Source organism: Arvicanthis niloticus, chromosome 23 (assembly GCF_011762505.2).
Source record: "Arvicanthis niloticus isolate mArvNil1 chromosome 23, mArvNil1.pat.X, whole genome shotgun sequence".
Taxonomy (NCBI): Eukaryota; Metazoa; Chordata; class Mammalia; order Rodentia; family Muridae; genus Arvicanthis; species Arvicanthis niloticus.
The window spans coordinates 17259261-17285049 of NC_133430.1; the positions used below are offsets into that span (position 1 = coordinate 17259261).

Below are 25789 nucleotides of genomic sequence, written 5' to 3' on the forward strand. Positions count from 1 at the left end.
AGAGGTCAGCTCTAAGCATTCCAGTGGCTTCAGCCAAAGAGATCCAAGGAGGGAGCCGGAAGACACGGAGGAATGCAAGCATTATGCCAGACCAGTTCTGTGTGGTGTGCTGGTGTCCATTGGTACCAGTCTGTAGACTTGTGCTCAGGACTCTGAGGTGTGATTCCTTACTGTCCGCATGGGCTTCGGGGAAGGTCCAGAGGCTTTTTCCTCTGACCTAGCCCAGCTCCATGCTATAGCTAACTGCCCACCCTTTTTCATCCCACACCTCACTCTGTGTGCAATCAGATGCTTTCTCCTGCACTAGAGTGGGTGCTGTGTGCATCTTCCAGTTTTGTGTGTTCATTGACCAGTCAGTTCATCTGCTGCTTTCCATTCTGGCTGCAAAGAACTGGGTGACTCTGACAGGCTGTAGGCAGGCTGTAACCAGGCTAGTGGGGTTTTTTTAGACTCCAACACTGACTCAGACTGCCGGGGTTCCACAAGATAAAGTGGGTGTCTTGACTTCACTACCTGGGGTTCCTTGTGAGTCACCAGGCCTAGAAAATGACAGTGTTTCATCCCCAGCACCATCTCTGAAAATCAGCTCCAGTAAGCCTAACCACAAAGCAGTTACAATTTGAGAGACATCATGCTTTCTTACCCCTGTACTTTTGTACATGCTGCTTCCTGTGCCTAGAAGAAGCCTTGCTTGACACTGCAAACTAGGTCCTTTTTCTAGGTCACCGTGTGTGTGTGTGTGTGTGTGTGTGTGTGTGCGCACACGTATGTGTGTGTCAGGTGTTTTGACTGTGTATATGTCTGTGTAACACATGTGTGCAGTTCACATATAGGCCAGAAGAGTGTCAGATCCCCTGGAACTGTAATTACAGGCAGTAGTTAGCTACCATGTGGATGCTGAGAACCCAAACTGGGTGCTATGGAAGAGCAGCCAGTGCTTCTAACCACTGAGCCTACTACTCCAGCCCCTTCCATGTAGTTTTGAGCCCTCACATCTCTGCAAGTTCTAAACCCCTTGCTGTCCAAGTACTTGCTTGCCTTCTTGCTGCTAGCTAGCGTCAGGCCTGTCCAGCACTCATTGATACTTTGATTTGTTTTTAATTGGCAGACAATTACAAACTGAATGCACTGTGACATGTTGATACATTTATAGTGTGTACTGATTGACCTTAAGTTACCCATTGCTCCAACACTGATTTCTGGTGAGAACACTCAAGCCCTCTCTGTACAAGCTCTTTGGCACCGTACTGTGAGCTGTAACTGCTGTGTGGTAGGACGCAGTGCTTACTCCCCACCATCTGATAGGAACTGTCCCCTCAAGCCTACCTCTCTGTATTACTTTAGTCTCCTATTCTAATGGATCACTGGAGTTGTCTCAGTTATTCTGAAGGATGCTGTAATTAGATCCTTTGGCCCTTGACTGAAGAGTAGCGATTTTCTTCATGAGCTCAGACCTTAGAAGCATTTTCTTCCCGTGTCTCAGATCCAGTGATAAGGTCAGGCAAGCATGGACGCAGGGGCTGTGTATGTATATCTTACTGTAAGGCCAGGAGCCAGTACTTTTGTGTTCACCCAAGGGTACATGAGGGCCACCTGCCTGCCAGTGATCTGTGACACTCAAGAGGGGAAAGAGGCGGATGCTGACTGGCAACGCCCCGGAGTTCCATTGGCCTGACTGACTTGAGGTTGTTAGCGCTTATTGTGGGAGTTTCCTTTCCTTCTGATTAAAACCAACCTGGAAGGCTTGATTCTCTCGGTGATAAAAAGGGAGTGTGGGGACAAAGAAATAGCCTCAGGTCCCACGGTGAGCCTGGGAGGTGCTGTGGGCCTAGGGGAGTGAACTCGCAGCTAGCTCCCTGCTCTGAAGCTTGACAGCCATGCTAGCACAAGGAGCAAATTCAGCAGTCTTGGCCAGGAATTAGAAGTCTCTCACAGGTTACTGCCCACACCTCTTTGTATCCCAGTTCTTGGGTGCAGTTTACAGTTTTTATTTGGGCAGTATATTACTTACTTTTCACTTTGTTATAAGATACCAGACAGAACCAACTTAAGGGAAGACGAATGTATTTGGCTTGTGAGCTAAGAGGGTCCATCATGGTGGGAGTGTAGGGCTCCTTACATTACCACATGTCCTGCTTCTGTCAGGACAGAGTGGGGGTTGGGTGCTGGCACTCAATCAGGCTCCTTCCCTTTTCCTTTTTCTTCAGTCCAGGACTCCAACCCACGGCATGATACAGGCATGATACATCCATGTGAGAGTTGGGCTTCCCTCCACAGTTAAACCTCTCTGGAATTGCCCTCAAAGATTCCTACAGAGGTATCCTAGGTGCTTCCAAATCCAGTCAAGTTGATGGTGAAGGTTAATATCACAAGTGTCTCCAGTTGATACTTGGTGCCATTTTGGAACAGTATGATAGAGTCAGAAGTCTTTCAAGTAAATAGTGATTTTTGTCGTACACTTTTCTTTCCCTGTTGTATGACAGGATGTGATGGAAAGGTGTTTTTTTTTTGTTTTTTTTTTTTTTTTTAAACAAACCTCCATGAGAATCCTGCTTATGATCCAGGCCAGCCACCTCCATCTCACAGAAGCAAGAACTGATGCTGGAGACAGAGTATGGCTTTCCCCAGTCACCCCATTATGGAGAGACCAAGCCAAGTTGAGAGCCCAAAGACAGACAGTTAACTTGGAATGAAGTATGGTTTGGGATCCATCCTAGTGGCAAAATTAAGACAGTCACCAGATATATTGACCAAGGTTGGAATGTGGAAACTGTTGTGTAATTCACAGCAGAATGGAAAAGCCCGTCTTCAGGACAGTTTGGCCACATGACAGATGTAGTAGTATTTGCCCCAAGAAAGTGTATAGGGCTGTTCCTAGAGAATTGACCACTAGGACGCTCTTTGCAGCAGCTTGTATATTGAAAACCTGCCCCTGGAAAGCAGTTGGTGATTGTTTGGGCTTTTATGCAAAGTGATTTGGTAAACATCAAAGTATAATATATATCCAGGTGTGTGATTGTAACCTCACAACTTGGGATAATGAAAAGGGAAGATGACAAGGACCAGGCCAGCCGGGGTTAACATCGCAAGCCTTTGCCTCAGAAAACAAAAGGTGTCAGATGTGTTCTCTGTGGTTTATTGTACAGCACTCCCGCCCAGCACTGACCCTCACAAGCAAGGAGGCGTGAGGTGCACGAGTGTTAGTAGCATGAAGCGGAACACATGTGGTTCTCCTACTGTCCTGCCTCTCTTCCTGAGCTCTCACATGACAACAGGCAGAGCTGTAGACAGTTGTCCCCTCCTGGGCTTTGCTTACAGCGCATGCTGTAAGTTTTGAGACCTGTCAGTTATCACAGAGAGAGATTTATGAGGTATGGGGATGGTAACGTGCTCGAATGGCTCTGCACAGAATTCTCACGAGGTAAAAAGTAAATAAATGAACTTCTGCATAGTGTGCACTTGTAAGCAGTTACTGGGTTGTTGTTGTTGGGTTGTTTTGTTGTGGTCTTTATCTGTTTGTTTTTTTTTTTCCTCAAAGCAAAATATACGTTACTCGGAACTTTCTTGAGCAGTTGTATTTAATTAAATCTCTTGCTGTTTTGTCACAGGGAAGAGCATGGAGGAGATTAAGAAAGTGCTGCTGCTGGTCCTGGGTTGTGCTGTTCAGGTAGGGCTGTGCAGTGGTTAGGGAGGGTTCTGGATGGCCAGTACATTACATGGAGACGGTGTGACAGCTGTTTGTAGTTCTTTGGGCCAGGATACCATACTGTGTCTTTCCTTTAGCATGTAGGCCAGATCTCAGGCACTTATTTTTATAAATAAGTTTTATTGAGCTACTGTTCTCTTTGATTTTTGCAGTTGTCACTGCGTGTTTTCCATCTACAGTGGCAGGGTTGAGGATCTAGGACAGTTTCTGTCCTCAGAGGACAGAAAGTATAAAACTGCCGACATATAGCTGGGTGTAATGACACACATCTGTAATCCTAGCACGTGGGGGTTAAGGTAGGGGTATTCTGAATTTTAGGGTAATCTAGACTATAGAGACCTTGTCTCAAAAAACCAAGGGCTGGTGCCAAGCTCAGTAACAGAATGCTTGGCTAGTATGTATAAAGCCCTGAGTTCTATCCCCAGTGCCACCAAGCAGAAACTGTTGCCCTCTGGGGTGTGCCTGCTTGCCCTGAGTCACGTGTGCTCATTTGGAAGAAGTGCTTGTGTGGAGTCAAACTTGGGCTTCTGAAGCCAGTCTCCTGTGGGTGGCCAGAGAGTTTTGTGCAAAGTCTTGTTCTGAGGATAGTATAAGGGCCCCAGGCTGCTGTGGGTGTGGTTGTTACCACTGGGGTTTCCTGTACCTGGAAGAATGCTTCTGTTGATTCATATAACCCTTCACAGTGTGAGAGAAAAGAGGAATTCATTGAAAGAATCAAACAGCTGGACATCGAGACCCAGGCTGGCATTGTGGCTCACATCCAGGAGGTAGGTCTGGGGTCAGTCAGGGGGTAGCCATGGTGAAGACTATGTTACCATGAATGATTTTGTTAATTTTAGATTTTATTACACCACAGACGCGTTGATTCTGTTTGGAAAGGTAGCCACCAGCAAAGTAAAATAAAAATAGAGGTTTGAAAAACACACAAACCACACACACTTCAATCAAGTCATCTTCTGCCTGCGTCTTCTTGCCTTATATGGACTCAAGACTATTTTTAAGAGCTGTCAAATGGTTTAGGCTCAGAGTTTGATTTATAAGCCCTGAAAATGTATTCTGGCAAATGTCATCCCCTCTGAACAGTTGATCTTTATAGAGAGTCTCTGCTGCTGTCAGTGACACACAAGGAAACAAGCTACCACCGAGAGAGATGTCAAAACCAGCACGTCCTTAGAGCACTTCTCAGGAGGCCGTTACACTGTCACATGGCCATGGGGAAGGACAAGTCAGGCCTTCCTGTCCCTCTGCCTAAGATTGACTAAGGTAGCATCAGCAGAAAAGGTGGCTTCCTTGTGGGACAGATGTCCACGCAGGATGAACCTTTCTCTCAGTGCTGGGTGCCTCCTTAGGGCTCAGAACTCACTGTAATTAGATCAAGTAGATAAATGCAGGAATAGGACCATGCAAGAACCGCTGTGCCATTAGAAGAGGCACCACATACAGGGCTTTCATGGTAGATGCTGGTGACATGGCTGTGGCTGCGACATCTTGGGGTGGAGAGTTTCAAACCAGGATTTGAAATAGGCTATAGATGTCACTCATTGCATTTGGAGGCCCAGCTAACCTGATGTAAGAGAAAGTTGGTACTGAGTAAATATTTTCAAGCATTACTGTACTTCTTTGGGTTTAAGAAGCAGTCGGCCTTTTAATTTCCTTGGGGGTGTTTTGCAAATGTGCATGTCTGGGGTCATTGAGATTTGTCAGCTCTTTGCCACTCACTGTCCTTCCTGTGCAGACAGCAGGATATTAAAAATATAAAAATAAAAAGGAATATACAACCAAAGAGGCCCATGTGACTATCAAACTCAGCAGCTGGCATAATTAAAAGTCCACATACCCAGGATCTGTGTGGAGCCGCTTGTTAGAATTAGGGAGATAGAGAATGAGCCTGTAATTAGAAGCTCAGCAGGTGACCATGTGCCACTGGCTTAGGGACTCTGAAGGGACCCACAATGGCCTTGAGACTCAGGGTCTCCCCAGCCCTAGCTTAGATCAGGCTGGGACCTGGCCCTCAGAACTTAGCTTCAGGGTACCATGGGATAATATTTATCCCAACTCAGACATCTATCTTCCCAGTGCTTCCCAGTGGGCCCCTCTCTTTTCGTGGTGCCCCCTTTGAGACTTGTGTGTTATACTGTTTCTCTTCCAGCCACGAGAGGACAGCAGCTCAGCACATCTCAGCTCTCTAACAGTGGTAAAGCCAAGCTGCCCTCTGTGGTCTGTGGGATTGAGACTCAGGCCCCCAAATCACCTTAGACTGTAAATAACTCCCCCGAAGAAAGCCAGGATTGCTATGTATGCACTATTCTGAACTAAGAGGCTTAACATTTTGTTCTGTTTGCATTAGATTTTATTTTAAGGAATAAGGTAAGGCCTGTTCCTTATCCTTCCACTGAGAGGCCTACCTTCTCTAGGTTATGCGTTAATGCAGCTTAAGGCATCCCAGTGACTGTGTCTTGTTATCTGAAGAAAGGAAAAGTGGCCTGTATTCATGGCTTCTAAACTGTCTTAAGGAGCCCTTCTGCTATGGGAAATTTATCAAGGAGGGCTTAGTGGTGTCTGCGAAGTAGGTTGTTGTCTTGGTTGACTTGGTATGGGAATGAGGTGTAAAGTGGGCTCTGGCCTCTGCCTGGGTCACACACCACATGGCCCTGTGCATTCAGGAATACCAGGGCCGAGCACAGCAGCCTCTGCAATACAGGACATATTCCTACAGGTGACCCACAACCAGGAGAATGTGTTTGACCTGCAGTGGCTGGACTTGCCAGATGTGGCCCCAGAGGAGCTGGAGGCCCTCTCCAGAAACATGGTGTTCCACCTCCGCAGACTCATCGATGAGCGTGACGAGTGTACCGAGGTTTGCCTGTGGGGCAGCGGTAGCAGGCAGGAGGGGTCCCTGAGGTGGCCGCTCCTCCACCTCTTCTCTCTCGGGTCTGAGTGCTCCTCCCGGCCTGCTGGTTAGGATCTTTGGGGTGGGACACTGATATTTCACCTGGGTCCAGCCCCTGTAGTGTATGGTCTTTGAGGAGATGCCCACAGAAAGACAGAGACCTCAGGGCGCCTAGCACTGTGTGTGTGTGTAGGCTGCTTCCACTCACGTTTTGTCACACTAAATAGATCTTCCTTCTGAAAACATGTAACACCCTCTCCCTCCTGGTTCTCAGTGTGTTGTCTCAGTGGTTCTTCACCTAGTCAGGCCTAGGCCGTGCGCCAGTCCAGGAAGCACTGGTGAACCTGTGTGTTCCCGTCTTATCCCTGTCTTATGCAGCTGATCGTGGACCTGACACAAGAGAGGGACTACCTTCAGGCGCAGCATCCTCCCAGCCCTGGCAAGTTCTCTAGTCCAGATTCCACACCAAGCCCCACCAGCAGCCTGTCCAGCGAGGACAAGCAACACCTGGCCGTGGAGCTGGCTGACACCAAGGCCAGGCTGCGGCGCGTCAGGCAGGAGCTGTGAGTGTTGTTGCTTTTCCCTCTTCTTTGGTGTAGACCAAACAGGGGCCTCTCCTGTAGTTTGCTTGCTGTGGGATAGCTCTGCTGGCATGCAGCTGGCAGGGCTGCTCTGAGCTCCTTGTGGCTGAAGGCTCAGCAGCAGGCCTGCACTTGTAGGGAGGGCTTTCCGGTGCTCAGGCTCCAGCCAGACGGTCTATCAAAGCAGGCTGCTGTGCCGGGCAGGCTCAGTATAGGGCTGGGTGAGCCGTGTTTTCTTGCCTCAAGAAAATGTTCCTGTTTTCTTGGAAGTTGTAAATGTTGCTTGTCCGTCTGGGGAGTTGCCCAACCCCGATTCTCCATGTCTGTTCTCACAGAGTCATCTGTGAACTCAGAGCTGTGGCTACACTGTCCTTGTCTGTCTTGTGCACTTAGGGACAACAGGCGATGATTGGACCCAGTTTAAGGGTACATGTTAGAAACCTAAGACTTTTGAACTGGGGAGATGGCTTAGTGGGTATAGTACTTGCAGAGTTTGGAACCCCAACACCCACATAATAGCACATCTGTAACCCTGCACTTGGAGATTGAGATGGAGGGATCCCCAGGGCTTGCTAGCTAGCTGGTCTAATAGCAAGTTCCTCCTTCAGTGAGAAACCCTGCCTCAAGAAAATATGAAGGGCATACAGAAGAACATGAACTGTCGGATGTCTAGATCTTACATGCACTTGCACAACTGAGCATGTGCGCGCACATGGACACTTGAGTTACCACATGCACAAACACACAGAAGTGTCCAGAACATTTTTACAGGCTCCCAGAGGCCTGTGTGCCCTCCTTTCTCCTCTGTGGTCCTAGAAGTAGCAGCCTGTTCACAGAGCCTGCCAAGTAACATCCTCCCCCTCACAATCTCCTGATCACCCATGCAGGGAGGAGAAGACGGAGCAGCTCGCAGACACCAGGCACGAGGTGGATCAGCTGGTCCTGGAGCTTCAGAAGGCCAAGCAAGATGTGAGCACAAGACCCGGGCCTGCATGTCTAGGGGCTGAGTCTGGGGTTCCCCAGTAACTGGCCCCAGGGGATCAGGAATGTAACATGGAACTTGTCCAGCAAAGCTGTCCAGAGTTGTTGTCCTGAGAGCATCCTCAGGGTGCCAACTGTGTTTCTTAGTGTGAGGAGACCCCACAGAGAGGCATGGACATGTCACTCCTTGGCCACCAGGAGACCCCACGCTGTAGGAATTTGACGCTTTCTTCCTCCTCAAATGGGTATCTTAATCTGGGTTTCCACCTTCTCCACTCTCACAGAATATTCAGCTTGCAGCAGATGCCCGGTCAGCCCGTGCCTATCGGGATGAGCTGGACTCGCTGAGGGAAAAGGCGAACCGTGTGGAGAGGCTGGAGATGGAGCTGGTACGCTGCAAGGAGAAGCTACACGATGTGGACTTCTACAAGGCTCGCATGGAGGTAACTGGCCACCCCTCAAGATGGAGTGAGGTTGCTAGACAGGCGTCCATACACTGTTGCTGGACACAGCCTCCGAAGTGTGTGTCCTTGGAGGATCTGAGGAGAGATCCATACTGAAGCAACTGCTTCCTTTATAGCTCACCTGCCTAGACCCTTCTGGATTCCCTCTAGCCCTTCTTTTATCTCCAGATGTTAGATGGTCGAGAGGGGGTAGAGTTGACTGATAAAGGGCAGTGATGCTTCATAGAGTTTTTCTTTCTCCCACTTCATGCCTATCTTAGGGTTTCTGCTGCTGTGATAAGCACCATAACTAAAAGAAACTTTGGGAGGAAAGGGTTTATTTCATACTGCAGCTTGTAGTTCATGGTTGACAGAGCCTAGGACTGGAACCTAGATGCAGGAGCTGATGGAGAGGCTGTGGAAGAGTGCTCCTTCCTGGCTTGCTCAGCTCAGGCATAGCACTACCTACAATGGGCCAGGCCCTCCCATATCAGTCTCTAAGAAAATACACTCTAGCCTTGCCTTCAGGCCAGTCATTCAGAGGCATTTTCTCAATTGAGAGTCCCTCTTCTCAAATGGCTCTAGCTTGTATAAAGTAGACATAAAACTAGTCAGGACAGCATAATGAGGACTTCTGTTTGTGGTTTGGTGTTTGTTTGTTTGTTTGTTTTGGGGTTTGTTTTGTTTGTTTCTTAAGGCTTGCAATTTTCTAGACTATTTGCTAGGCCTCAGTCTCTGCATCTATAAAATAAAAATACTGTTGAAATCTTAAAGATAAACAAATATGGAATGCTGGTGCTTACGCAGGTCCCTCATGTACTCACAGACAGTGGAAGTCTGCCAACTTACTCTGTTACTTCACTCATTTGTTTGCAACTGTGGGCACATACCGTGCGTGCATGCCTGCCTGCCTGCGCGTGAGAGTGTGTGTGTGTGTGTGTGTGTCAGGATGTCTTGCCGGTTGTTGGTTCTCTTTTCCCTTGTGGAGGCACAGCCTTTGTTGTTTGTGCAGTTCTGCGTTCTCCAGACTGTCCCACCTTACTGTAGGGTGCTGTGACAACAGATGTGCCATCACACCAGCCTTTCACAAACTTTTTAAAAGAAACCTTACTTTTAATGGCTTGTATGTAGGTGGGAACCATGCACATATATATGCACTGGTGTGTGTGTTGCATGTGTGTGCAGGTGTCCACAGAGGCTGAGATTAAAGGTTGCTGTGGTGTGCTCAATACACAGGTCCTGGGGACTAAACTTAGGTCCTCTGCAAAAGCAGTAAGCAATGTTAACCATTGGGTCACCTCTCCACTCCCTTGTGTCTAGTTTTTGATGTGGATTCTAGGGATGCAGCTTGAGTTGTCAACCTTATATAGCAAATGATTTTATGTACCAGGATATCCTGTTTGTCTCTTTCTCTCTCTGTCTCTTTCTTTCTTTGAGATTGGGTTTTGCTTTTCCGCCCACACTGGCCTTGAATTCCTGGACTCCAGTGTCTTTCCTTAGCCTTCTGAGTGCCTGGGCTATAGGTACATGCCACCAAGCCCAGCTCAAGACTTTACATTAAGTCCTGTGTAGATTATGGGTCAAGCCAGGTGAACAAATCAAGGATAAACCTAGGGGAGGTCCCTGATGCCTTGATCATGCTCTGTGATGTCCTGCCATCTGTAGACCCCCTTTGCTGGCTGAAGGTTTGTGAATATCACCCCCTCCCCTCCTCCTTGGGCTCTGGAAGTGACATTAAGTGCCTGCTCAGGACATGTGAAGAGTTTAGCACTTGTTCAGGGCACTCATTTGCTGTAAGAAATCCCAGTGTTTCTTCTTGGTTGTTGGTAGCTTCTGGGGTGACTGAGCACAGGTGTAGGCGCCCTGTCATTTCTGCTGTGGGACTTGGCTCTCTTGCTGGCACACTCACCCTCTAGCTGCCGCCATGGCTGGTGAGGTGAGCTCCAGGCTGGGTATGGCCGAGCAGTGTTTCTCAGACCGCTCAACTAGTATCCCCCTGAGGAATGTGAGTGCCTCACTTTGCTCCCTGCTAAGAAGACACCTTGGATTCTGGGCAAGGCTGGAGTGGGAGCCCAGGCCTTTCTTTGTCTGGCTCCGTGGCTGACTTAGGAAGTGTAAGTTCCAGCCTGAAGGGCTGCAGGCGGACAATGTGCATAGTTGGGCTTGATGCTTATTCAGATGCCGCTGTTGGAGCCTCAGACATGGTCTTGTACAGTTTCAAAAACTGCTGCCTCAGCGGCACCCCCTGAAGTTGGGACCTCGAAAGGTACCCAGGCAGGGTCAGGAATACAATGTGATTGGTCAGGACTCGCTTCAGTACTCTTGTTTCCCCAAGGTGGGTAGGTCCCCAGATCTAGACTTTATGTTCATTCCAACATTGTCCCAACCATCTTCCTCTGTGCAGATAAGCTACTGTGCTAGGAGCTGCTGCTGCTGCTGCTGCTGCTGCTGCTGCTGCTGCTGCTGCTGCTGCTGCTGCAGGGGTGGTGGTAATGGCGATGTAGGAGTCATGTTCTCTGAACAGGGAGTATCTCAGCTTTGAAAAAGGTTTGCAGGGAGACTCCTTTCCCACCTATTATTTCAACATCTGACACAGTTCAGTACAGCGCCACATTTTATACTATTAGTTTCGTGTCATTCTGTTGTTAGTAAGAGAGGATGCGTTTGCCGACCTGCGACCTTTCAGAGCAGGAGATGCATGGGTTCGCAGACACCGTGGGGTCAAAGCCACCTGGTGACTTGTGCGTGAGAGGAGCCCCAGGACTCGGGTATTGGTGGAGCACACAGCACCTGGATGCTCCTTGTACTGAAGAATTCCCAGCAGCCGTGTGAGCTGCCCTGGAGAATGTGTAGAGCAGTTATGACACCTTTGCCCTCTCCACACTTGGAACACTTGGGTGTGTGATTCACTTTGCTGCTGTGGCAATGTTGACTGAGCAGCGTGGAGACTGTCATGGGAATGACAGGGACACTGTCAATCCCCTCACAAAGCTTCCTGTCTGCTGAGAAGCAGGTGAGCAAGCCTGCAGTTAGGATGTGATGTCCAAGTGCTCTGCAGGTCAGGGTTACGCCGTCCTGCTGTGTCCATGGTAGACAGTGCAAGTGAGTTTGGAGGGCTTTGGGGCCCAGCCAGCCAAGGTATACAGAGTATACCATCTTCATTCAGAGTCTTGTGAGTGGAATGGTAGTGTGTATCTCAGAGGCTCCTTTGGGCTGCCACTCAAGCCTGTCACCCTACTTCCCTGGGCCAGGTCAGAAAGGTCTTTGAGGAAAGGAGCTTGGTTTGCATTGCTGATGGACATATATTCTTAGCAACTGGGACAGTTCTGGCCCACACCAGGGACTGGGGATCATGCTTACTGGATTCTCTCTTGGTGGTGCTGCATTGTAGATCTGGTGACTACTGCACATCTTGAAGATACAGGCTGTCGCTGGCCACTACTGGCCTGTGCACGCTAGTGTTCACTCAAGTGAGGTAAGTTGCCACTAACATCAAGTGCAGCTTGGAGACCGTGGGTAGTCTGCTCTGCCTAAAGATCCTAGTGTTGCTCTGGGCCTACAAAGATTAGGATAATTGTTCTCCCATCAGAGGGCTGGGCCTGGGCTTACAAGCACCTCCTAGGGTTGAGTGTCTTCTTGTCAGGGGGCCAGTGCTGTCTTAGTGCACAGTTGATTTTGATGGGTTTATTTTTAATTAATTATATCTAACTTAATGTAAAAATCAGAAATTTTTAAAGTGTGGCGATAATATATTTTTCCAAAGGACTCACCATGAGTTCCTTTTTTTTTTTTTTTTAAAGATTTATTTATTTATTATATATATATGAGTACACTGTCTGAAGAGGGTATCAGATCCCATTACAGATGGTTGTGAGCCACCATGTGATTGCTGGGGATTGAACTCAGGACCTCTAGAAGAGCAGTCAGTGCTCTTAACCGCTGAGCCATCTCTCCAGCCCCCTCACCATGAACTCCTTAAGAGTCGTTTTTTATTAACTAAATTGATTTTTTGTCTATTTCAACCATGCATGCAATGCATTCTAGTTACTCACAACCCCACCCACTCTTCCTGACAGTTCATGTTACTTTGCTTTATTTTGGGACCACTGAGTTTAACCATGGCTGCCTGCATGGCCATGGGTGTGGAACTGGCCACTGCAGCTGGTTGGCTCACCATCGGTCACACAGCTAAGGCACAGACTCCTCCTCCCTGGCATCCATCAGTAACTAATAGTCCTCCAGAGGGAAGTAAGAATTGTTTCTGAGCAATTAAACCAGTGCCGTGGAGCGTGTGTAGATTGCGGCTGACCTGTGGGAGTCCTAACGTTAGGAAGACAAGTGTAAGGTGGGGACATCTGGAAGTAAGAATGAAGTTAGCAGTGGGCAGATGCTTAGGCATGAGATGAAGTAAAAACGCTAACATGTTTGTAATAGAGTCTGGGAGATGTATATGGAGGTGTAGACCTGGTTAGCTTTGACTTTTCAGTACATTTTATATTTTTTATAACCAAATATTAGTGAAAAAAGGGACAGGGTAAGCTGAGTGTGTGTGGTGGTGCATACCCGTGTGGGGGGGCACATACTCGAACTCCTGTCACTTGGGAGGTAGAGGCAGGAGGACCAGGAGCCATTCCTGGCTGCACAGTAAGTCTGAGGCCAGCCTGAGTTATATGAGACCTTGTCTCAAACAATAAAAAAGAGTCACATAGGCAGCCTAGTCTGAGATGGTTCACTGAGTATGAACAGTTGCTGTCCAAGCTTGAGGACCTGAGTTCGGATCCCCAGTGCCTGCATAATGTGACCTTTGGCCTGTAAGCCCAGTGATGGGGGGGGAGTGGAGACATGGATAATGATGAGGTTTGTTGGCCAAAGAAATAGTGCCCTCCAGGTTCAGTGGGAGATGTATCTCAGGTGAATACAGTAGAGAACTGAAGGGTATATCCTTCTCTGGACTCACTTGCTTATAACAACAGAAACAATTAGGTTTGATTTTTGTTTAAAATTCTCTCTCTCTCTCTCTCTCTCTCTCTCTCTCTCTCTCTCTCTCTCTCTCTTACACACACACACACACACAATTTAAGTAAAAGGAGGAGAACGTTAGCTGCACACCCGTTGGACCACATCAACTTCATTATGAGGCAGTTAGAACTATCAATTACTTTGAAGCTGTGAAACACCGTCCTTTCCTGAATCTCAGCTCTTCATTTCTCAAGCTGTTGTCTGAATCAGCCTTGAGGTCTGTTAAAAACACACATTCCAGGTGGTTAAGAGCCCCGGCTTTTCTCTTCAGAGGCCCTAGGTTTGATTCCTATCGTTGACATGGCAGCTCAGAAGTATCTTAACTCCAGTTCCAGAGGGTCCCGTGCCCTCTTCTGGACACTCTGGGCGTCATGCCCATGAAGCACAGATAGCATGCAGGCAAAACACCTACATGTATAAACAATAAACACGCACATTGCTTTTAAAAGGTGAGGGTTGGTGATGGCTCGGTAGTCTAGCCACATAATCGGGAGGGCTGAGCTCAGATTGCTCCGCAGTCCCAGCACTGGGGCTTGCTGGCCGGCTAGTCTAGCCAGTTAGTGAGTTTTTAAAATAAAGTAAGAAAGGAATTGGGGAAGTTCCTCAACACCATTTGCACTGCCCAACACACACACACATACACACAGAGAGAGAAAGAGAAAGGGGGGGGGAGAGGGAGAGGGAGAATGAGAGAGAGAGAGAGAGAGAGAGAGAGGGAGAGGGAGAGGGAGAAGGAGAATGAGAGAGAGAGAATGAGAGAGAGAGAATGAGAATGAGTGTGAGTTAGTTTGAATCCCTGTATTTCTGAGTCCCTAGGTCTGTATTTCTGTAGATGGTGCTTCTGCACTCCTGTGCTGGTGCAACTTTGCCAGACAAGTTTCAAACAGGGTCTTACAAAGTGTAGCCTGGGCTGGATCCTTCTGTCTCAGCTTCCTGAGATGTTAGGATTATAGGGTTAGGGTTACGGTTAGGGTTAGAGATTAATTCATGAGAGAAAAATCAATTTCAACATCTTAAGCCAAATTTGAAACAGGTTTTACTAAATACTGACCAAGATGGGCTTTGGTCAGGACACATTTTGCAGGCACTTTTAAGAACAAACCCATATTGTACTTTCCCATGAGGCTTTGTTATTTATTTATTTATTTATTTTTAAGCAAAGAACTATAATTCCCAGCATTCTAGAAAGTTACCTGTTCCTTGGGTGGGTGGGTCTTCCAGGTTGATTTCAGGTATCACACTACCATCCATACTTCTCTACTGAGGGAGGCTCTTGGATGCAGGATGCTCACTTCTACAAGGACAGTTACAGAACTCACTACCTGTTCATGGTCGGAGGCTCTGTCTGTGTGGGCTTCCAGCCTTGGGGATTCTACCTCACATGGTAACAGAGACAAGACCCTTGGGAACCAAAGCACAGAGTGAAAGAAACCATTGCCGTGTACCATATTGTGCTCTGGGGAAAATGCAGGGGAGAAGCTTATGGTTCACTCTCCCTGGGACTGGAGTGAGCCCAGTTACAGTGCTCATCTAAGTAGCATCAGATACAGATAAGAGATACAGTCTGGCTATAGCTTAGAGTCAGCCATCCACATTTGTGACACTTCTGAGTAATTGTGCTAGGGGCAGGGTGACACAGACATTCTATCTGACCTGAACTGCACCAGTTCAGATCCCCAGAGGGAAGAACGTGGCAGTGTCAGGTGGGAGCAGAAGATAAGGAAGAGCTTGTGTGCACGGGCAACTTCGCTTTGTCATATGTGGACCACAAATTTATAGTTTGTTTTTAAACTCCAACAGCTTTTCTGAGGCTCCTGGTCCAGTTCACAGAGGGGTTGAAACCAGGTAACAGGGAGCAGGACAACCACCCAGAAACAGGAGGAATTGAGGAGTGGGAGGAGTGGGTACTTAGCTGGCCCATGTGACTTCCCTTTGAAAATGGTAGTCCTCCTCAGAGCCACTGCCTGGGGCAAGAGGGAGGGAGTCAGAGGCCTGGAAGGTTTTCCTTTTCAGTATTTCGTGATTGGCTTATAATTTCTGCCTAAGGCTAAATGCAAATTCCCGGGTACTGGGGGCGTCCTCACTATAGTGGCAGTGGTTGTCCCTGTACTGTGTAGACCAACAGCTCTCTAAGAAGGGCTAGTTTCAAACTATCAGAAGGGCTAAAACACAGCAAGCAGTATACTGTTCTCCCAAATGTGGGGCAAGTCTTGTCCTGTTATGAAAGGAGGGGCATGTCCTGCCCTGGCCTCCCAGGCACAGAGGCATGCCTGCAGCGAGCTTATCCTAGCCAGCCTTTCTCTGTAGGGAACCCTAAGTGGAGATAAAAGCTCTGGAACAGGTCCCGCAGGGAAGAGGCAGCCAGAGAGATGGGTGGGTCACTGGCAAGGCCCTGGTCTTAGGAGCTAGGTTAATGATGAGTTCCAGCATGGTTCATACCTAACACCCCTCCCCCGCCCCCATTTCAAGATGACAGTAGTGGGGCCCAGGGTCAGGAAGGGATAGAGTGGGTCAGCTCTAACTCCTGGCTGACTCGCTACCCTGTATGGTAAGGTTCCTAGCTCGTCAGATGTGCTTGTCACCTTCGGTGGGTGATACTCAGGGCTTACTGATAGTAAGTACCCAGTGCCTTGAGCGTTGAGTCCCTTTTGTGCTTTCAGATCTGCATCTCATTGGAGTCTTAGTTAATGCATTCAGAATCATTGCCTGCCTTCCATACCAGCCTGTGTTCACTGTGGAGTCGGTCATTTTCCTTGCACTTGGTGCTTAATCCCAAGCTACAGCTCACCCCCCATTTGTCTCCTCACCTCACCCCACCCCAAATGGGTCAAGCTCATGGGCTTACCACCCTTCAAGCTCAAGTCCCAGCGTGTTGTCAGTTCATTACTCTCTGGCTGTCTCCCCCTGGCTTGCTCTGGTTACTCCAGTGTCTATACCCAGAAGCCCTCTCTGAACTAATCTGGCTATGGTGCCCAGTTCCCTGGCCTTCTCCAGTGGTCCACACAGTACCTCTCCATCGCTGGGATAACGCTGCCTGCCTCTCCTTGTTCTTTCAGGAGTTGTCAGCTTACCGCCAGAGCAGGGCTGAATCTGTGAGCTTAGTGAGCCATGTCCCCAATCTCATGCTTCACAGTTCTTTTTCTAAGCCAGCTTCCTCTTTCGTGGTAGTATCAAATACGGTATCACCGTGATGTATGTTTCTGTCTGTTTCCCTGACCAGACCGTGAGCCTGGGAAGATAGTCTGTGTCATACTGTTAGTGAGGACTCTGTGCCAGTGAAGTTCTTTACTCTGAAGCCAGTCCAGTCAACTGTAGTCTCTAGATTAAATCCAGCCCACCGTTGGCTTTTATGAGTGAAGTTTTATTGGAATACAATGCCTCATCCCTACCTCCGACAGAGAGCATTGCTCTCTGGCCCCTTACAGAGCAGGTGCACAGTGAAGCCTTTAGGTGAGTACAGCAGTAGTGACTGTACAGCCCAAACTGTGTTTAGCTCTAGGTCCACCATAGCATTTAAAGCCTACAGTGATCCTGTGAGGTGTAGCAGCCTCCTTTCTTCAGACAAGAAAAGGCATCACAGTTGCTAAGCAAGTGGTCTGGAATCGGAATTTGTCTGGCGGTCTCCAGAGCCCTGACCGGCTGCCAGAGAATGAGGGGGAGCTCTGACCATAAGGAGCAAACAAGGGAATGGAAGGGTGGCACAGGGGAACTAGAGATGCTTATGGAGGGACCCCAGCCTCCCACAGCTCATGGTGGACATCATGTCCCAAGTGAGGAATCTTAAATTGCAGGGAGCTTGCTGAGGAGAACTCAGATGCTGGTGGGCAATCTTCTGTTTTGCCTTGGGACTTCATCCCTGTTGCTTCTGGGGACTCTGATGCCATCTGTCAAGTTGAACAGGACAGAGGGGCCCTTTGGTTTCTGGTCTGGCCCTGCATTTCTTCAGGTCAAGTCATGTTGTAGGCAGACAGGCCTTCAGGGTATAACGCATCCTGCCCTCTACTCTCTATGGCATGTGAGGTGTGTGGTGAGGGATTGTCCTTCTGGAGACAGGACAGGGAGGAGTGAGAGGCCTGTTGCTATGGGCCCGGTGGCCAGGCACTCGCTTTCCCCAGCACCCCTGGGTTTTCTGTTGCAATGGACGCTAGGAGCCATTGTGTGTTGTGATTCCAAGCCCACTGGAAAGGAGGCTGTTTCTTTGACTCCACATCCCCTCTGGTGTTTGCTATTTTGGGGCGGTCAAGAGGTACTCCTGGAAACCAGTTATTTTTTTGTTGTTTGCTTTTGTTTTTCAGTGTTAGGGGCAGAACTCAGGCCTTCGTGTAAGTCATTCACTGCCCAGCAACACCCCTAAGCCCTTGTAAGAGTTTTTGTCTGTTGACAAGGGAGCTGTTTCATGGGTGAGTGCTAGATTGAACTTTGTCCCTCACAGGTGTGAAGTGTTTGTGTCTGGACAGCTGGTGAGTTCAGGCATTGAGTGCTGAGAATCGTACACACGTTAGTAACCCACATTTTCAGTTAGGCAGAGTTACCCAGCCTGAGAGTCCATACAGTTAGAACTTGTGGCAGAAATGGAGTTGACCCATTGGCTCCCTGCATTTCTCTCTGAAGTCACAGTGGCAGATCTGAAGAGGACTCTCAGATGACTTGGGTACAGGTCCTCCAGTCTAACCTATGACTGTATAAACACCCTAGCTGTTGACTGGGTGGGGTTGGGCTTGATAACAGTGTTCTGGTTGGAGCAGATAGCTACGTCAGGCTCAGACAGCTGCCCAGAGCAGTGGAGTCAGCCCTCTCAGCCCTGCAGACCAGCAGTGGAACTGTTGGTCTGCAGGAACTTGAACATAGCATCCTTCAGGGTTGCCTTGTCTTGTGAAGTGGTCGATGTACGAGGGAGAGTAGATTCTGTCTATTATCTAACACTGTGGACATTGAGACCACCAAAACAGTGTCGACGGAGCTGAGAGATGATTCTGTTGGGTGCTATCTCTGCCTGTCAGACTATCTGAGTCCTTCAAAGGCCAGCACATATGCATAGAAGTGTAACAGCCCTGTCCCAAAGAGTTTCAAGAATGGTGACAGGACAGTCACCATTTCCTCAGGACAGGAAGGATAGAAACCCAGAAATACCTGACTTGATCTAGTGAACAGGACAAAGGAGACAGCCAAGTCCTCAGAGGGAGTCGTTCAGGATGGGTTTTGAGGACTGAGTAGGAGCTGACCGTGTGCATGAGGTATAGAAGCTGCCCTGTGGTTGCTTACTGAATAAAAGTAGCGAGAGGCCGGAGGTGCTGGTGGGTAGACCTTATTAGACGCGGGGCAGGTAGATAATGACCACAAAGAAAGGCCTGGACCCTTTTTCTCTGATTTGAGACTTAATGTCGTTAGAGGCTGTCTGGGCCTCTTAATAACCTGAGGGCCATGGAGAAAAGACAGGGTCCAAGCCCTGCATCCTGAGAGAACCTCAGCCTTAGCCCAGCAGGTCTGTGACTTTGGGCACATTTCTTACTGCACTTGAGTCAGTCCTTCATCTGTAGGGGGACACTGATCCTGATCTGCCTCTCCCCAAGGGGTGCTGTGAGGCAGGACCAGCCACAGCGGTGTGGTCTTTGTTGAAGATGGAATCTCTAGAGGCACGGGAGAGACCCTAGAATCAGTGGGCTGCTTCCCCAGGGCCAGCTTTATAAGCTGTGAAGCATGTGACAGATAATGCAAGTTTGTCCACTGGCACTCGTGCGCGCACACACACACACACACACACACACACACACGCGCGCACGCACACACACACACGCACACACACACACACACGCACACACACACACACACACACACACACGCACGCACACACACACACTGAGGATACCATGCATTGCTGGCTGGGAAGGACTCCTGGACATGAGAAGCTCAGACAAGGTCTGACAAGCATGGCACACAGACTGGCCTTTCTGTGACTGTGGGATTCATATCTGCCTACCCTGCTGTGCTGGGACTTGGCCATTGTAGACTTCCTTATCTGACTTAAATACTGAATTTTGAGGATCTGGCTTAGTCCTGGGCTCCTTCCCCTCTGTGGACTCTCAGCCACTCCATTCCTCTTTGTTAAGGAAACTCAGGCATTGTCAGCTGAGTCCACTTTCCCACTGGGGTCCAAGCGTAGGATCATCTGGCTTGTGGAAGACCTTGAGGAAGGGTTGCCTTTTCGAAACCGGTTATTCAGTGTTTACTGTGCTGAGGAGCAAACCCAGGGCCTTGCGCATACGAGGCAGTCACCCTACCACTGATCCACGCTCCAGGACCATTAAGTATTTTCTTGATTCTTGAATTCTTCTTTGAGAGTTCTTGTTATAGATGAGGGTGACAAGAACTGGGTGCAGGGCTTCCTGCATAGTGTACCTAGGCTGGCTGCTTGGCACCAGGGTCCTGAAAGTGCCTTGTTTAGAAGTCCAGTGGTCACAACCCTGGTGTTTTATCTGATGGCTGTCCTGTTGGGTTTGTTCTTCAGGAGCTGAGAGAAGACAACATCATCTTAATCGAGACCAAGGCCATGTTGGAGGAGCAACTGACAGCCTCCCGGGCTCGCGGTGACAAAGTCCACGAGCTGGAGAAAGAGAACCTACAGCTTAAATCTAAACTCCACGACTTGGAACTGGTATTAATGGAACGGGGTGCAATGGGTGGAGGTGGGGGAGGGGAGGAAATGGGGGCGGGACTAGTAGTGGTGTAGGAGGGGCATGTGGGGAAGGGTAGGCTCTTCTGATGTGTCAGCTTCTGAGTTTGCTGCCTGCCAGCCAGCAGCTTGTTGACTACAAGAAGAGCTTGCTAAGCTCAGTGGCTTGAGTGGGCACTTAACTGTCCTTGACACAATCGGGACCTGACTTTTATATCACCTCTGCAAAAGTGAACACAGGTGTGTTCTTTTCAAGGGTCCTCAGTGGCTCTTGGATGCATTGAGCACTAGTGTAGTGTACCTGTCACAGCATTTGAGGCTGCAGAGACCTACTTAGAGCCAACAAGTGCCCATCCCCAGAGTGCCTGTCACAAAGCACTGCTCCTTGTGTCCCTATGTTCAGAGAGTGTTCACTGAGACCTTAGGACTTCCTTCTTGACCTAAGTAGAAATGTCAAGGGACTATCCAGGAGCAGTTCCTATTGCAGTGGGGCCCTGAGTCGGGTGTTTCTCTATGGCTCTCTGTCTGGCAGGAAGCATGCTGTCCTCCTGCAGTGGATGGAGGTAGATACTGCGAGTCTGAGGCTAGTCCGACCTGTCCTCACACTTTCCCTCTTTCTGCCTTAGGATCGTGACACAGACAAGAAACGAATTGAGGAACTGCTGGAAGAGAACATGGTCCTGGAGATCGCACAGAAGCAGAGCATGAACGAGTCGGCCCACCTGGGCTGGGAGCTGGAACAGCTGTCCAAGAACGCCGACTTGTCAGATGGTAGGCAGTGCCCGGAGCCTGGGCTCCAGCCCCGGCTCAGCTGCCGCTGCTTTTCCTGGAGCTGAGCCCCAGGCTCTGAGTCTTCCTACCAACCCACCCACTCCACAAGTAAATGTGATTTCCTCAAGTGCCATTTGGAGCTGTTTCATTACAGTCCTCCCCAGGGGAAACATGAGTGGCCTGGCAGCCCGATGCCCGGAAGTAAACTACAAATTAAGTGTTGGGATTTCTTGGTTTCCCATATGGACACTCAGGAGCTTCCAGATCACAGCTCTCTTTGCTGATGACAGAAAGCCCTGACACCAAGAAGTGTCCCCAGTGGTCACTAATCCTTATTATAAATGTACCCTGGACATTATTTGCGCTGTTCATTTGCATAATTGGGCAGGATGGATGCAGCTTATCCCATCTCCCTGGTGGGGATGCTAAGTGCTGCTCCCCAGTCCCAGGCTCTTTATAGATCTTCCGGGGTGGGGGGTGGGGTGGGGGAGTCCTCTTTCCTGGCAAGTACTACTGCCCTCTGCTGGTACCCTGAGATAAGGTGTCCATTATGGGAAGGGTGGGGGACCCCAGTCAGCACTGCAGCAGGAAGCTCCAGCGCCCGACAAACAATAAGCCAATTCCTGTGTTTGAAAATAGCTGTGTTCACCTTTCCCGTGCACCCGATTGCCAGTTAATATTGAATTAGCACTTTATAGAGCCGGCATGGGCATTTGCCTTATTTTAGGTTTGAAAGATACTGATAAAAGTTCCCTGAGACTACTACCAAGGTCATTTTTCCAGTGCTCTTCCCAGTTCCGAACTTGAAAGCATTGAGTTAACAACGTGTGTGTCTGTGGACACTGAGTTTGTGTCTGCTTTGGTGCCTGCAAACCAAGCTGAGTGAGGTGCCTGGGAGCCACACAGGGTGGGAGAGGGCATTGTCTCTCCTGTGAAGTTTCAAATCTATAAGGAGGAACATCTGCCCCCTGGTGGACTAGAGAAGCAGTTTAAACCCTCAGGGCCACCCTCAAAGGCCTGATCAGTTCACACTGCTTGGTATATAGTTTATGAATCTTTTAAGGTCAGGCACAGACATGTTTTATTTATTCTGTCATCATCATTATCATTATTATTATCTATATGTGTATGCATACGTGGAAGTCAGGACAGTTTGTGGGAATTGGTTAGTCCTTCACCATATGGGTCCTGGTCTCAGACCCAGGTGATCAGGTTGTGTGGCATCCATGTACTTTTACTCACTGAGCGGTCTCACTGGTCACATGACTTATGTGCATGGGTGTTTACTGCGCTGTCTCACTGGCCACAGGACTTATGTGCATGCTTTGGCCACATGTAAAACCTAGAGGGTCTTGGATCCCTTGGAACTGGAGTTAGGATTATGAGCTGTCTTGTGAGTGTTGGGAACTGAACCCAGTGCTCTTAACTGCTGAGCCATCTCTCTGGACCAGTGGCTGCGTTACTTTCCTTAGCTCACTGAGAGAAGGCCTCTTGAGCGGCTCTGGACCTGTGTTGATACTAGAATTTGACATTCTGTGTTGTTGTCACAGTTCCCTCCCTTCATTGCTGTTGTGGCTTTGAGTCTTTAGGATGGTCTAGCCTGTACTAGATGGTCTAGCCTGTTGGGTCTGTACTGTTGCTCCAATGGATAATAACAATGCAGAGGACACACTCATCGGTCCTGATAGTTGCCCAAGGATCCAAACACATGCATCACACACAGCATTTGAACATGCGTGGATGCCTGTGCTGTGGAACTCAATACCCTGTCAGAGCCCCTGGGTGATGAATTAGAGTCAGGAGTGGAAAGAGAGGACATCAGCAGTACAGTGTCGTAATGAATATTAATTGAACATTAATTTCTACCCCACCTTTGATCATTTGGTTCCCAGATAAAGGCACAAAACCTTTATTTTATATTAAGCCTTAATAGCACTAGAGCTGGGCCGTGTCAACGCTCTGTGATATTTTGTCTACTTCCCCCTCGATAACCCCGAGATATGGCTTTGCCGTGTTCCATCTGGGCTGCTCGTACTCCGACTGGCCAGCCCTCATGGCCAGTTCTCATGACCCCTTCCTTACTCATGGTGTCTTCTCTCTTCACTCTCAGCTCTCCTCTCCTCCTCGGCTCTTTGCCTCAGACCCCAAGCCTGGCAACTGAAGCCCCACCTACCTCTCTTCTGCCCCCTAGAGGCATCTTTATTTAACTAATACCTTAAGGAACAAGGTCACATAGCACGCTGTTCGGTGAATGTGAGGATTTCCTTGTCCCTGAGGCCAGTACTTTGCATTACAATACATAGCAATAAACCTCTACTGTACAGCGTGATAAGGCTCTGATGGGTGAGTAGACAAGGAACTGACTGTTTCCTTAGGGTGTATGAGGCCTATCTTCCTCCTGAGAAGCTCTAAGACTTACCTGAAGCCTTGCGTCTGCTTGTAGGAGGAAAAGACCAAGAAGTCTAGTTCTTGACTCTCAAGAAAGTGCTGGGTTGTTTAAAAGCAGAGTAGATGACTTTTAAAACATTCAGCTTTTCTCTAGTCTCACTGAAAAGTCTAAAGCAGCTTGCATGTGCTGACTTTCCTTCAACACAACTGAAATTGGAAGAACTCTCTAATATCTAGCTTTTAGCCCAGGTTGTCCAACAGTGTGTGTGTGTGTGTGTGTGTGTGTGTATATATATGTATGTATATATATATACACACACACATATATATGTATATATATATATATATATATATATATATACACACACATATACATACATACATATACATACACACACACAAGCACAGCTTTCCTTCCCCTCAGTCAGCTGGTCACTTTCCCTCTCTGCTGAAGCATAGATTCCTGATGGTAATCCGGTTTCTCCTTAAGTTCTAGATTGAGTGGGCCCCAATTCTGCCAGCAGGGGACCTCACTGTTGGGTGCTGAAGCAGCAGCCCTACTGGGATGAGAATGGAGAGGAGGGGATGCCTAACGCTTGGGGCTCAGCTTATGTCAGAAGGTGGAAGCAGTTTCCAAAGTGCTAGGCCCTAACAGACTCACCCTTCAGCCTCCAGGAAGTCCTTCGTGTTTGAGCTGAACGAGTGTGCCTCCAGCCGCATCCTGAAGCTGGAGAAGGAGAACCAGAGCCTCCAGAGCACCATCCAGGGTCTGCGGGACACGGCGCTGGCGCTCGAGGAGAGCAGCCTCAAATGTGGGGAGCTGGAGAAGGAGAACCAGCAGCTTAGCAAGAAGGTGACCTTCCAGGACCCTTAACACATCTACCACCAGGCTCTGAGGAGATGTCCTTACTGCGGCTCTCCTGTGGGACCTGTGTCTCACGTCTGTATTCTCCTGACATGCCATGACAGTGTCGTGAGGCTCCTGGGGTAGTGGGCAGAGGGGACAAGCTGGGAGGAAACCAGGCCCCAGGACCGCACCTCTGCTGCTTTTTCTCCTTTGCCTGGGGTGTGTCACATATTTCCTGCTGTGGAAAAGAATCTCAGGGAGCCATCTAGCTGCACTTACCCCCTTTAAGTACTGAGTGTCATGTGACATTTTCACCTTTGAGGGACTCGTTCTGCCTTTAGAGGACAGTAGGAGACACTCCTATCACATGTTTTGTCCTTTGGAGCAAAGCAAAAATGGGAAAAGTGACCACATGATTTGGTCTCTTAGATTTCTGTGGTCTTAAGGCAGGGATGTCTTTATAAATGGGCACCAAGTCTTGTATAATATAAAAAAGAGATGACATAAAAGAAGTTAAGACCCTCCCACTCCATGGGTTCTCCGGCAGGAAAGCCTGAGGTATCTTCTTGCTGGGCTAGGAACAGTATGGGTCACCTCTGCCCTTTAACCTTTTTTCTGTATACAAACGTGTGCAATGGGCACTGCCACCAGCATGACTGCCCATGTCTCAGTCAGTGGGTGTGGGTGTATGTGGGGGGTCGATTTTCAGTAAGCAACAGTATGGAACAGAGAAACAAGAAAGGAAACGAGGTGACCCATCCAGAGGGTTCAAGCAGGACACAGGAACATCTCATGTTTGGATTGCAGAAGCACTGTCAGACACAAAGTCTGGCATAGCTCTCTAGGAGTGAGGTCAGGCATATTTGGTGGTGAGGGTGTAAGCCAAGAGGCTGTGGTATTCATTGTCATTCAGGGCAGAGCTGGGAGCCCTGTCCTACAGGCCTGAGAGCATGTGTAGGAAGGATCCAAGTCCTAGTCCTTCGTAAAGGCACTGGGCTAGTCACTGACCTGTGGTCAGTGCTCTTCCATAACTGGCCCCACTGCCTACTAGCAACTGCTTCTGTTTCTGGCCACACAGCATGCTCTTTGCTAAGGCAACTCTGCCTCCCTTCTGAGGTCTTGGGTAAGGGATAGCACAGAGCCGCATGTGATACATCATAATACCCTTCTGGAAAGCCATAACCAGGCATGACTGGTTGAGGCACACCTGGCTAGGGTCCAATGCTGGGACTCTAACAACCATGATACATGCACACCCCTACTGACCTCACCTTTCCCACTAGTGGACCCCAGCTCTCTCCTCTGTACAGAGTGTCATGGTGCCCCTAACTATGAAGTAGGAAGGAGAAAGATACAGTCAGTCTGGTGGGGGGGGGGGGCTTAGAGCTGTAGGAACTGGAACCTTCGGTGTGAGCCACTCTGTGCTCTCGGGTTCAGATTAAAGGTTCAGATTGAATGGTAGCTGAGCTTCAGATACTTCTTAGTATTGCCTT

At 48.9% G+C, this 25789-nt stretch overlaps 1 protein-coding gene across 2 annotated transcripts in view; it reads left to right on the top strand.

Annotated features, from left to right (window-relative positions):
* Ccdc88c (coiled-coil and HOOK domain protein 88C) overlaps positions 1-25789 on the top strand; it is a 118187-nt gene that overhangs the window by 53100 nt on the left and 39298 nt on the right. For both annotated transcript variants that reach the window (XM_076921398.1, XM_076921399.1), the window contains 9 exons: positions 3609-3667; positions 4390-4473; positions 6423-6563; positions 6975-7159; positions 8065-8146; positions 8443-8601; positions 20126-20272; positions 20917-21061; positions 24118-24302. In XM_076921398.1, coding sequence (XP_076777513.1) covers positions 3609-3667; positions 4390-4473; positions 6423-6563; positions 6975-7159; positions 8065-8146; positions 8443-8601; positions 20126-20272; positions 20917-21061; positions 24118-24302 — 1187 coding nt within the window. The remainder of the gene's footprint in view (positions 1-3608; positions 3668-4389; positions 4474-6422; positions 6564-6974; positions 7160-8064; positions 8147-8442; positions 8602-20125; positions 20273-20916; positions 21062-24117; positions 24303-25789) is intronic.